At 47.5% G+C, this 11,815-nt stretch overlaps 5 protein-coding genes across 6 annotated transcripts; 3 read left to right on the top strand and 2 right to left on the bottom strand.

Moving 5' to 3' along the window:
• The first annotated feature begins 4,132 nt into the window (after positions 1-4,132).
• Positions 4,133-8,178, top strand: FOIG_03652 (uncharacterized protein). The gene is made up of 5 exons (XM_031201623.1): positions 4,133-5,945; positions 5,998-6,075; positions 6,129-6,611; positions 6,662-7,374; positions 7,431-8,178. The coding sequence occupies exons 1-5, from the start codon at positions 5,896-5,898 to the stop codon at positions 7,811-7,813; spliced, it is 1,707 nt and encodes a 568-aa protein (XP_031069147.1). The 5' UTR covers positions 4,133-5,895; the 3' UTR covers positions 7,814-8,178.
• A 7-nt stretch (positions 8,179-8,185) lies between these two features.
• On the top strand, positions 8,186-10,101 carry FOIG_03651 (uncharacterized protein). Its single transcript, XM_031201622.1, has 2 exons — positions 8,186-8,612; positions 8,664-10,101. Exons 1-2 carry the CDS (start codon positions 8,317-8,319, stop codon positions 8,755-8,757), a joined length of 390 nt encoding a protein of 129 aa, XP_031069146.1. The 5' UTR covers positions 8,186-8,316; the 3' UTR covers positions 8,758-10,101.
• On the bottom strand, positions 8,672-10,148 carry FOIG_03650 (uncharacterized protein). The gene is made up of 2 exons (XM_031201621.1): positions 9,583-10,148; positions 8,672-9,527 (listed from the first exon to the last, which is right to left on the bottom strand). The coding sequence occupies exons 1-2, from the start codon at positions 9,937-9,939 to the stop codon at positions 9,273-9,275; spliced, it is 612 nt and encodes a 203-aa protein (XP_031069145.1). The 5' UTR covers positions 9,940-10,148; the 3' UTR covers positions 8,672-9,272.
• Positions 10,149-10,225: 77 nt separating this feature from the next.
• Positions 10,226-11,236, top strand: FOIG_03649 (uncharacterized protein). Its single transcript, XM_031201620.1, has 2 exons — positions 10,226-10,419; positions 10,474-11,236. The coding sequence occupies exons 1-2, from the start codon at positions 10,351-10,353 to the stop codon at positions 10,972-10,974; spliced, it is 570 nt and encodes a 189-aa protein (XP_031069144.1). The 5' UTR covers positions 10,226-10,350; the 3' UTR covers positions 10,975-11,236.
• On the bottom strand, positions 10,872-11,768 carry FOIG_03648 (uncharacterized protein). Of its 2 annotated transcripts, XM_031201618.1 has the most exons (3): positions 11,411-11,768; positions 11,286-11,356; positions 10,872-11,234 (listed from the first exon to the last, which is right to left on the bottom strand). In XM_031201618.1, the coding sequence occupies exons 1-3, from the start codon at positions 11,652-11,654 to the stop codon at positions 11,121-11,123; spliced, it is 429 nt and encodes a 142-aa protein (XP_031069142.1). In that variant the 5' UTR covers positions 11,655-11,768; the 3' UTR covers positions 10,872-11,120. The 2 variants fall into 2 exon arrangements, with proteins under 2 accessions (XP_031069142.1, XP_031069143.1); XM_031201619.1 differs by having other exon boundaries at positions 10,979-11,356; positions 11,411-11,699.
• Positions 11,769-11,815: the final 47 nt, after the last annotated feature.

The following is an 11,815-nucleotide window of genomic DNA, read 5'->3' as shown; positions in this document are numbered from 1 at the left end:
TCTCCCTTGAGCTGCTAGCACGTCTCCAAACTTGGAAGCTCAAATTGCCAAGAGATTTCTGAATGCCCCCCACAGCCGGCCAAGGAACTTGTGCGAATACCGGTCTGCTTTCAATTCCATCTCATACGTCGTTGCCACAGCCTTTTAGAGATCGACAACATCAGCCACGTCGTACATGTGGCCCACATTCTATTCTTGCTTCCAGCTTCATCGATATTCACTCCAGTTTCCTGCTTGAGTAACCTTTCCACCATTTGGGCTGAATCCAGACCCCGAATCCGTGGCTTTTTACATCAGCGTGCAGCTGAGCGCTGAGTTGGTCAGCAGCTAAACTTATTTCTCCCTAATTGATCGTCTGTGCCAGCAGACCCTGCTTTGTTTCAGAATCACGACAAAGTTGCTTCATCGACTCTTGGAGATTTCCAACTTGATACTGTAATTGGTGCTTCAGGTTTTTCAACGTCTTGTTTCAGGCCTGTTTCCAACACCGCATTGCGTAAACCGACCTAGGGGTTCAAGAAGACTACTACACCTTTCTAATTAGTCAACGAGCTTGCTAAGCTCAACTGAATTATCCTAAACTATCCTAAACTCGTCTAAATATTTCTGTCACTTGGGGTCCAAGTCCCTTGTTTTCATGCATCCCGTAGATACACTCCGTATGTGCTATATCCTAACCCAGAACTTACCGATGTGATGATCCCTTGAGAACTAAGGTCATTCATGCATGTGGCGCAGCATCATCCATGCTCGTTATCTTGTGGCTGCATGTGGGACGTCTTAACCGTCCTTTTGAAGTGATGCCGTGGCTACAGGCTTAATTGGTGTTCCTGGGCTTGATACGTGTAGTGTTGACGACCAAGGGGCGAATCTTCTTATCTTCCGGGAACTAGTTCCTGTCCTCCGGGCTCCTCGACTTCGGTATTAGCAATACGTACTACCGTTAAGTGCTATGTGTAGCCGAGTTGGTACACATTCATGAGACAGTTTCTGTGTCCGTCAGAAATCTGAAACACTGTCCTTATCTAAGCAGCTACTAGGCATTGTATTATTCCAGTTACCATAATAACTAGACTCGTTATCAGCTTGGATACAATTGGGATGTTTATGAAAATTTGCAACACTTTATACAAGAGTACAACAAGATAGGTATAGGGTATCCAACCAAAGTACATAGCTCAACTTACAGTTATGAGAAAATAAAACTTATGAAGTTAAACAGCATATAACTACTGGCATCTACATCGGTCAGTCCTGATGAATATCTCATGTGTGCGGTAGTACTAATGGGGCTAAGATTTTTTATCTGGAATCGCGGATCATATCTGATGAGTGAATATCATCATGGCATTGGAACTACAACACACGTACAGTATTTCAACCAGTGGTATTTTCGATCAAACTGTCATACAAAATGGCCTAAATGAACTGTCTCAAGGCCCGAAAATGCCGAAAGGTTGGCTTGAAAGGTATACTAGAATGGTACGCTAGAGGGTCATGGATGTAGTTACATGAGCTATCACTACGAAAAGCCTACGAGAATCACTGTTCAAGTTCTAAATGCCCCTTGTAAAACCAACACTTGAAGCAATTATATTTGAGCTGCTGAAGAGCGTGTGGATATATATAGACACCAGACGTTGGGTGATATCAAGTTGCGATTTTCAGCTAAACGTCTGCTACCCAAGGGTGCACAAAAAAGCCGAAGGCCGAAGGCAGGAAACATGAATATGCGTACGAAGAGGTACTTCAAGCTATCTAACCTTAGCTTTTAGCTATATCTACTATGAGGCTGGCGGTATTTCGCAGTTATAGAGCAACCCTATCAATGGAACAGATGAAGACAAGAACTACCACGAGCACGCAATGAACAAATAGCAAACGAGACGAAACACGAAGAATATCGTATAGCATCAAGTTTAATCATATAAATGAGGTCGGGGTTGCTATTTCTGCTGAATTGATTTCTTTTCAGAGGTCCAAAAACACCACGACCCATCCGCAGGCAGCAGAGCCTGGCTGGGGCAATTGCTTCTGCGACACAAACATCAGTGACCACCCCATTCCAACTACAAACGTCACCTACGATGATTTATAAGAGATTGTGATCATATGTATATACCGAAGATGTTCCTGGTACGACAAGATCGTGTTATTCACATATTTCATGTCCGTTAGCCCGCCAGACTCATACTTGAGTGAGCCTCTGAACAGCCCGACACAAATCACACGGAAGGTTATAATGGGTATTCGGAGCTCGGGGTGGAATAAATTACATGAAATCATGATGGAGCGTTCTCAGCCTCTTCTCACAATCCATAGGTCTACCTTACTTACTTACTACATTCTTGCTCTTGTTACTGATCCTACTTGTAGCTAACTAAAAGATCTGGAATGAAGTTCACAGAAGTGAGAGTCACCACATCATATTTTACAAGTAGTTCAAGATTTCGGTTTGTCCATGAGGAATTCCATGCACTTTTATAATTCACAAATTATGCTTGTTGTCCGAAGACTGTGATTTTCTCAAGACAACTGCACAATATCTCTCCCATTATGCCCATTATAATAAAGGAAGATATATCTCATCAGCGAAGATATATGCAAGCATGTGAAGCAAGACAGGGTTAACAATGATCATATTTAATTCCTATATCTTCCCTTCGTATGCTTGACCAGAGCGAATGCATACCTATTCATAACACGATATGCACGATTACTACGAACCCAGGTCTCATCTGACAAGAGGCTGGACCCTGACATAGAATCACGCGACTAGTGGAACAAGGGGGCTAATGTAATTCGCCAGTTTGACAGCTTGTTTTCAAAGGGTCGGTCAACATCAGATCGTCGTGTTTTAATCTTTCAACCTTGCTACATCCTAGTGTACGATAGCACGGCCCATCATTGAACTTGGATGTATGAACTTCCTGATAAGCATTGCCCATTTAAAGCAAAGGTCCGTCTTGCTTTCGAAAATCCGTGATTAGGCTATAATATATCAAGTCAACAACTTTTGCGAAATCTGCAAAAGCGAACATCTCGCATTTGACAAACTCGATTATGGATCCTGTCCCGTCCCACAAGAGTCAATACATGGACTACATGGAGATGGAGTGACGTAGTTTGGATCCACCACGAGTCAAGCGGGCCCGCCAACATCAATATCTCAAGAAGACGATAGGCGGAAGACCAAATCACTGCGAACCTGAATTTACCCTGGACTTCTAGTTGTGTGAGTGGAACTCGAAGAATATTGAGATTTCAGTCTTCCCTCTTTGCGATAGCGTATTCTATGGTGGAGGACCAAGTACTTGATAAGTACATCAGTTCTTATATGTGCCATGAAGTCTGGGGGTTACTTAGTGTGTGGAGAGAATATCCTCGTGAACATTGACTTCGTGGGGAAATACCAACGATTAGAACCGACCGCTTTTAATATTGGATCTTGGTCAAGATCGGGTTACAAACGTTGTGTGAGCTGCCTCAAAGACTCATAACAAAAGACGAGAGGGGAGCCAATGGCTCACCTGTTCACGAACACGTCTCAAGTTGCAGATGAGGATAAAACAAAGCCCATGAACTGCATGTCCTGCCAGGAGGGAATTACTGGAACCTGCATATTTCCAGCTTCCCGTCCACAGTCACACTCGAGTTCCAACTGAATGGGTAACAAGGCATGTGACTGGCTATGCTTGCACAGCCTTGGATGCGATTACGAGTCAGATCTAGCAGCGCTTCATCTGACTTGTCTTAGCTGAGGAGAGATTTTTTCAGAGTGGCATCCTTATTTTGCTCTCTATTGATTGAGAGAAATAGTGGTTTTTATCAACGAAGCTGCCTGTAAACCCCCACTATGGCTGTCTTGGCTCTATAACGCGTCCACACACCCCACACTTCACGATAGTTCGAAATGACCTACGACGGACGGCAAGCTTGCCAGCTTGCCCCGAGCGTCTATAGTAAAAAGCGTGGAGAAGTGCCCGCTTGTGAACGTGGAGTCTCCTGGACACATTCTCATCGAGTTGACAAACTGGAAGCACGTGAAGGTACTGTATCCGCAAGACCGTTGAAATTCAGAGTTTAAGGCTGGCAGAGATGAGCCATTGTTACCCCTGAGAAAACGGTAGAAATTGAGACTGGATAGAGCGAACTGACTGATGATCATGCAATCAGGCAAGATGAGAGATTGGGTAAAGTGGAATCGCTACTGTACTTGAGATAGAGTAGCAAGTATGGAGATCAGATACAGACAGCCCAGTCAGTACAGTGCAACAATTGGATGCAATGCAGTAATTAGAGATCCTCCATCTCAATCTGACAGCCCAGGCCAGGCAAACGCGACCTTGACCTCCTGAAAGCCTCCCCTGAACGGCAAACTCCCGTACATACTATTTTCCAGCAGCCGTCCCCTTGCTTGCTCTCGATCGAGTTTTAGTCGTCGACTTGTCCTATCCCTCAAGTTGCTGCCCTTCCTTCATCTTGAACAGCATTTTCTTCTTCTCTATCCCCCCTTCGTTACCAACCTTCATCCCTATCATCAAATCACCTCTTTTCGCGCCGTTTTCCTCACCCTTAAGTCGATCATTCCCCCCCCCAAACGTATCGCTTGCACATTTTCGTGATCGCTGCCCCTGCTGCTGTCTCGCCTGACTATTATTGAGATTTGTCACTTGGTGCAGCAACTGTCCGCTTGAGGTCCTATCCTGTCTCAATCGTGGTCATCTGCCTGTCGTCCACTGCACCGACCCCAGCCAGCTACAGCCTGCCTCCGCGTGCTGCACTCCAGCTTTTCCCCAGCTGCGACTCCATCCTAGGCAGTTTGATCTTGTCTAGTTCGTTCTGTTTCTGAAGATCGTTCATCAATTCAGCCAAAGGGCCCATGACAGCGCTTTGCTTGTCGATTATTACCGCGCATTCCGCCTGTACCGCATCTCAACCTCACGCACACGCAATTTGTCCAAGGTCACTCCAAAGTACCTGATCCCCAAATCTACGCTGCCGAGTGACGCAGTTTGAGCTACCACCAACCAGGGGTCCCAACAAGCCCAGAAGAACAAGGCCTGATACAGCGCATCTCAACTGACTAGGAACCCACCTCACACGCCCAATTGAGCCCGCGCCCCAGTCAGGTATCACTATCTTTTGCTGTGTTTACCAGTCAACCTTTTTTTTTTTACCCATTGAATCCTGCCATAGACGCCGATAGACCCTGATTCCGTACCGTCCACACCCCGGTCACCCGACCCCATCTTTCCCATTCCCCTCCGTCTATCGCTGGGCCGTTCAAGGTGCCGATGACCTCGTTGTCTCTCGGCCTTCCCCCTTCTCTTTCCGTACCTTTTACCTTCAATCTCTCTGCAGACGGGCGCTGCTGCTTAACAGCCCCATCTTACCAAAATTCCTCCCTCAAAGTCTTCACGTCTTCCCTCAAACATTCCTCTACGGACCCTTCGTCCTGATAATCAACAACACCAAGACCCGGATTCACAAGCGACGTCATTGCTCGCGTCCCGCAACGACCACGATCGTGACTACGACGACGATAGCGACGATAACCGCCAACACCGCTCCGACGTTGCCAAGTCTCATCGTCGCTCGTCCTATTCTGGCTCCGAATCGTCGTGGACCGACACCGGCGATATTGGCGAGCAGCTGGCCGACGAGCACGACCCTGTTCGTCTACAGCTCTCTTCAGACGTTGAGGACGAACTTCTGGCCAACGTTCATCGCCGACACCCCAAGCACGGCAACCAGAAGAGGGTTCGCATCCAGGACTCACATCACCACCGTCATTCTCAGTCGCGATCTGCCCTTATCAACAAGGAGGCTATCGAGGTTCCTAACTTCAGCCCCCCAGGTCCCTCTCGCGCTGAACGCGTACTCGGCGCCATCATGGCCGGACGTACAGGTTCAATCCATGGCCTAACAGGCAAGGCCTTGATGTAAGATTATGCACTCTCGTCACTTGCAATGTCATAGACTGACCTTTACCAGCTACTTCACCAGTATCTTCGTATCACTCGGTGTTTTCCTTTTTGGATATGATCAGGGTGTCATGTCAGGTATAATCACGTAAGTTCTAATGCCTGTTGAACTCGTTTTGGGTTTGACTAATCGATTACCAGTGGACCATACTTTATGGATTACTTTGATCACCCTTCCAAGGCATACGTTGGTACTATGGTTGCTATCTTAGAGATTGGTGCATTCATCACTTCCCTGATGGTCGGTCGCATTGGCGACATCATCGGTCGAAGACGCACCATCTTCTACGGGTCTTGCATCTTCTTCGTCGGAGGTGCTCTCCAGACTCTGGCTACTTCCATGCCCATGATGATGGCTGGACGTTTCGTTGCCGGTTTCGGAGTTGGCATGCTCTCGACCATTGTGCCTGTTTATCAGTCTGAGATCTCGCCCCCTCACAACCGAGGAAAACTAGCATGTATTGAGTTCACAGGAAACATCGTCGGTTACTCAACATCTGTCTGGGTTGATTATGGCTGCGGCTTCATTGAGAGTGACTATTCTTGGCGCATTCCTCTTGGACTGCAATGTTTCATGGGTGCTCTGCTTGGGCTCGGCAGTCTGGTCATTGTTGAATCACCTCGGTAAGTCAATCATATTTGGTATGTGTCGAAATGGCTTGCTAATTTCACAGATGGCTTTTGGACAACGACCATGATGAAGAAGGGATGGTGGTCATTGCTAACTTGTACGGAGGTGGCGATATTCATGATCCTAAGGCTCGAGACGAGTATCGCGAGATCAAGATGAACGTCCTTCTTCAACGCCAAGAAGGCGAGCGAACATATAAGGACATGTTTCGTCGATACAAAACCCGAGTTTTTATTGCCATGTCCGCCCAAGCGCTCGCCCAGCTCAATGGCATCAACGTCATCTCCTACTACGCACCTTACGTCTTTGAGTCTGCTGGTTGGGTTGGTCATGACGCTGTCCTCATGACTGGTTTCAACAGTCTCACATATCTTATGTCAACAATTCCTCCGTGGTACCTGGTGGATCGTTGGGGTCGACGCAAGATTCTTCTTTCTGGTGCCACAGCCATGGCCATCTCACTATCGCTCATCTCTTACTTCCTCTTCCTCGACATCAAGTGGACTCCTCGATTGGTTGTTCTGTTCGTCATGATCTACAATGCCGCTTTTGGTTACTCATGGGGACCTATCCCCTGGCTCTATCCTCCCGAGATTCTCCCTCTCAGCATTCGATCAAAGGGTGCCAGTCTGTCGACAGCAACTAACTGGGCGGCTAACTGGCTTGTGGGTGAGATGACGCCTATCCTCCAGGAATGGATTAAGTGGCGCATGTATCTGGTTCATGCATTCTTCTGTGTGGCCAGTGTTGTTATTGGTAAGTTCTTTTGTCATGTCTGAGCTGACACGATCGCATTGCTGACATATTATAAGTATACTTTATCTACCCGGAGACCTGTGGCGTGCGCCTGGAAGACATGGACTCGCTCTTTGGAGACGCCAGTACCGTTGCTGGTACTCCTTCGTTACACGGCACTGAAACTGGTTCTTTGATGAGGGCCGGATCTCCTGTAGGATCCTCTCGAGGGCTTATTGGACCCTCATCTGCTATTCCTGGACTTTCCCTCGACCCCCCTGCGATCGATGATGACAGCAAGTCCCAGATGCAGACCGGCGGTGATGAACGAAGTATTGGTGGCTGGCTATCAAGAGTGGTCGGACGAAACAGGTCCGATAGTGGCAGCAGTGCGCAAGGTCGGTATGCTCCTCTTGGCCAACAAGAAGAGGGCCGAGAAGGCCGACGTGATGACTATTGATGAAGTCTTTTGGAGTTTGTCTATAAGAATAACTGCATATAGATGGCGCACAAGGCGCAGGATGCGTTACCGCCAGGATAAGATAGCGCAACGATCGCCTTGAAGGATATTGGAGTCACTTGATGGGAAAGAATCAATTAAATGTGCCAGGGTCTAAAGGAGACTTACGAAACGAAGGTGATGTGTGTTTTTTTGGATGAGGATCGCTGCATTTCTTTGAAGATCTATGGATCGATATATTTAGACCGAATTTTCATGGAGTTAGACGGCTGATAATGGCCTGTATATCATACATAATGAGAGAAGCGGCTTGATACAGATAAAGAAGTAATCATGTTGAAGAAAGTGTTGTCGCTACTCCGGAGTAAGGTTTTGCTCTCTCACAGTTTACTGTCATGAACTCGATTTGTTCCATGATAGTTAAAGTGGGCCCATTATAACTTCTCACTCATCGTAACTGGAACACCAATGGCATACAAACTGTCTATCCAAATTCTGCAAGCATGGCTACCCCGACCGAGATAAGACATGCTTATCGACATCTATATCGAAATCTTCTCAAGGCAGTGCAATACGCAATTCCTGCTCGCTTCGTAGCCCGCGATCAACTCCGGAGGGCCTTTCGCGAGCCAGGTGCCACATATGATGGACGGGGCATCAAGCGAACCATATGGTTTCTCCAGGCGGCAGCGAAAGAGAAAGGATTGGAGCATAAGATCTTGAAGAACTTATTGCGAGTCCGGCAGATGAGATACCGGAAAAAGGATTACTCGGCTTATGATCCGTTGAAACATGCAGAGTAAGTCTGAATAAATTTTCATGAGTGAGCCAGTGCTTATGTCGCGATTAGACAGGAGATGAAGGAAGCGAATGCGACTGCGTATAATCATTATGATATGACGGTCGCTATGCTTAATAAAACTATGGGCATCTGTCTCCGTTGAGATTACTTGAGGCTCCCCCAAGTTTATGCGAAGAAGAGCAATCCACTAAGCCCAGGACTCGCCTCGGAAACCTGCGGTAGCTGAAGTTCTTGGAATACGGACACACAGATATCAAGTTCTCAGACAAAGAAGGAACAGAGTTACGGATGCGTATTTTGCCATCAAAGGCCTGAGGTACTATAGAAGCTCCTCTAGCGGCTCTTCATCGAGACGATGAAAGGGACCTGTACATCAACTGTACTACGTACACGAGGCACAAGGAGTTGTATGGTTGATGGCAGATCTTGGACGGAATAACCGGCAAATTATTTGCATACGTTCTGACTTGGGCATTCCCAATTCCCCGAACGGAGAGACCTTAAATAGTACATGTACAATACATTGAACATAAATCGCAATCCTCACTAGGCTAACCGAAGCCCTCAACGCCTTCATAAATGCTTTTCCTTTGTCTGTGATGGTCTTCTCCTTCAACCATGCTTGCTGGGTCTTTTATCGGCATTCGGGAGGAAGCTCTACTCCTCGCTCGGAACGTCAATGTCAACACCAAGCTCCTCAGAGAAAACCTGGTTTAGGCTGGATCCATCACGAACGTAGATCCAGTCACCCACAGCTGTGCCCTCTTTCTCGTTCTGGCCCTCGCCAAAGAGGCACCAGTCGTAGCGCTTAGGGCCAGAGATGGGAGACGACAGCCAGATCTGCTTATTGGGGGGCTGTTTGTTGATGATGTATGTGCCCTTGTCAGGCCAACTGATGCTGAGGACTCCAGCCTGTAGATAAATGTATCAGATGGGGTTGGACGATGATCGCATAAGTGATACGTACTGAAAAGTCGACGTCGATGTCTTCTCGCTGATCCTGGAGTTCCTCAAACTTCCCGACAACATTATCGAGGTACTCGTCCGCAAGGTCATGGTACTCTTGCTCAGTAATATCGGCCACAACAGCATTCTGATGGATCTCTTCGGCTTCGTTCAAAGGCTTGGCAGGATTCTCCGTATCAGGCATGATACCCCGCTTGCTGGAAACCGTAGTCGAGAAGCATTTTTGCGAAAGGGTAGATCGGATGGAAAGGTGTGTGATTGCAGGAGCGATACGGAAGCTTGAGCGGCAGATGGGTGTTGAAGAGCGGATCGCTCGCGAAGCCAAGCGGGAAGCTTGAAATGCGATTTGTCGGGACATTTTGTTTGTTAGAAGATCAACTTTCAGAAATTGCGTCCTGACTATAGTATTGAATGGTTAGAAAGGGCCCGTAAATGAAAACCAGAATAGCATTCGCGGTGACGAGCTCGGTCAATTGCTGTTATTCAGAAGATGAACGAATTGAAGCAACCAAGCTCCCCGCGGTCTGGATAAGTGCAGCTGCCAGGTGGGACTGACCAATTGCACCATGAATTTCGTCAGTGGAGGTACGTACCGGGATTGTAGCTCCCGCATCCCGTCATCAGCTCCGCGTCTTCATTGCAGACACATGCCCCACCATCTACCGCTTCAACCTACCTACAATACCATACGAAACCCAAACCTTGCCTACCTACACTAGGTCATCTACATTGATTCGAGTGAGGGAATGAAGAGCGCCTGTCCTTAATCATGATCAATGCCTTTCTGGTCTTCAACGGCCAAGGTCAGCCTCGTTTGACCAAGTTCTATACTCAATTGGTATGCTTTGTCCCCCTCCGGCTTTGTTGCCAGAAACTCAGATGCGCCTCATAGGAAACGAGTATACAACAGCGCCTTATCTCCGAAATATTTACACTCGTCTCGAATCGACCGGCCGGATCTTGCAACTTCCTACCCCTTCCACCTCTGCTCGCCGCTTCAGGCACCTCCCACACCTCCTCGGAAGAACAGAACGATGTTCCAACACTAGTAACATATCGCAACTATGCGACCCTTTATTTCATCGTCATCTCCACATCGACCGAATCGCCGCTTGCCCTTATCGATCTGATTCAAGTCTACGTGGAGGCCCTTGACAAGCTCTTCGAGAATGTCTGTGAGCTGGACTTGATCTTCAACTTCGAAACCCTGCACTCTACCTTATCGGAAATGATAATAGGGGGCGTGGTAATAGAGACAAATCTGGATCGCATTGTCTCAGGGGTAAAGGCGCAAGGAACGGTCGCGAAGAGACCTGTGAACGAAGGCAGAGGACCTACTGGTCTGGGAAGTGGACTTGGTATGGGTGCCAACTTTGCTTGGACTGGGCGATGAAGTTTACGACTATTCAGAGCGACGAATGAAATGCATGGTAGAGCGGATTACAAGATGTGTCTGCCTGTTGAGATATCCATATATGTTTCGACTCTACGAGACTAACGCCCAACTCCAGGTATTGAATAATATACATAAAGAATACACTATTTTGATTCTGGCTCGTCCTTTGGGGGATGGAAAGGCGGCGCATCTGGTCGTCGTTCGTATCGCTTCTCGGGATCGACTGTGCCGAATAGATATTGTGTCTTCTTACGAATCTAATGATGGCGTTAGTAGTTCTTGGTTCTTCTATAATCATATGTACGAACCTCTTCAGAAGGTTTATACTTCTGACCCCACCATTCGAACTCGGAGTAGAAGCAGATCCAGATCAGTGCAGCTGGAACTTGAGTTAGATAAGAGCCCGGAAATGATTGCATGAGAATAATCTTACCAACAATCGTCAGGAGCTGAGCAGTCTTGACAAATTTCACCCATCGCGGTGCTCGACTTGCTAGGATAATGCGACGTTTGTACTTCTTCTCAAACCGGAGTTGTTGCTGGACAGTAAGTTGCTTGAAGTTCGGAGGCCACACTTTTCGGGCCCTGTAAGGGTTGGTTGCCACCGTCAGAGGAGCCTTCTTGAGAAGACTATCCTTTGAAGATGAGGCCATACGTCTGATCAGCGTGGGAAACATTGTGATTAAGTCGCTCCCGACCTCGAGTGACTCAATGGTTCAAGACATGAAGCTTCGCATGAGGAATGTCGTTAGTGTTGGAGAATCTCCAATAGGCGCCACATCACCGCCACATCACCGCCACAAAAACCGCCCACTCACTAGCCACCTTGACGCACTAC

Source organism: Fusarium odoratissimum (assembly GCF_000260195.1).
Source record: "Fusarium odoratissimum NRRL 54006 unplaced genomic scaffold supercont1.4, whole genome shotgun sequence".
NCBI classification, from domain to species: domain Eukaryota; kingdom Fungi; phylum Ascomycota; class Sordariomycetes; order Hypocreales; family Nectriaceae; genus Fusarium; species Fusarium odoratissimum.
The sequence above is the reverse complement of the archived record's forward strand: the minus strand, read 5'-3'. Positions and strand labels throughout refer to the sequence as shown.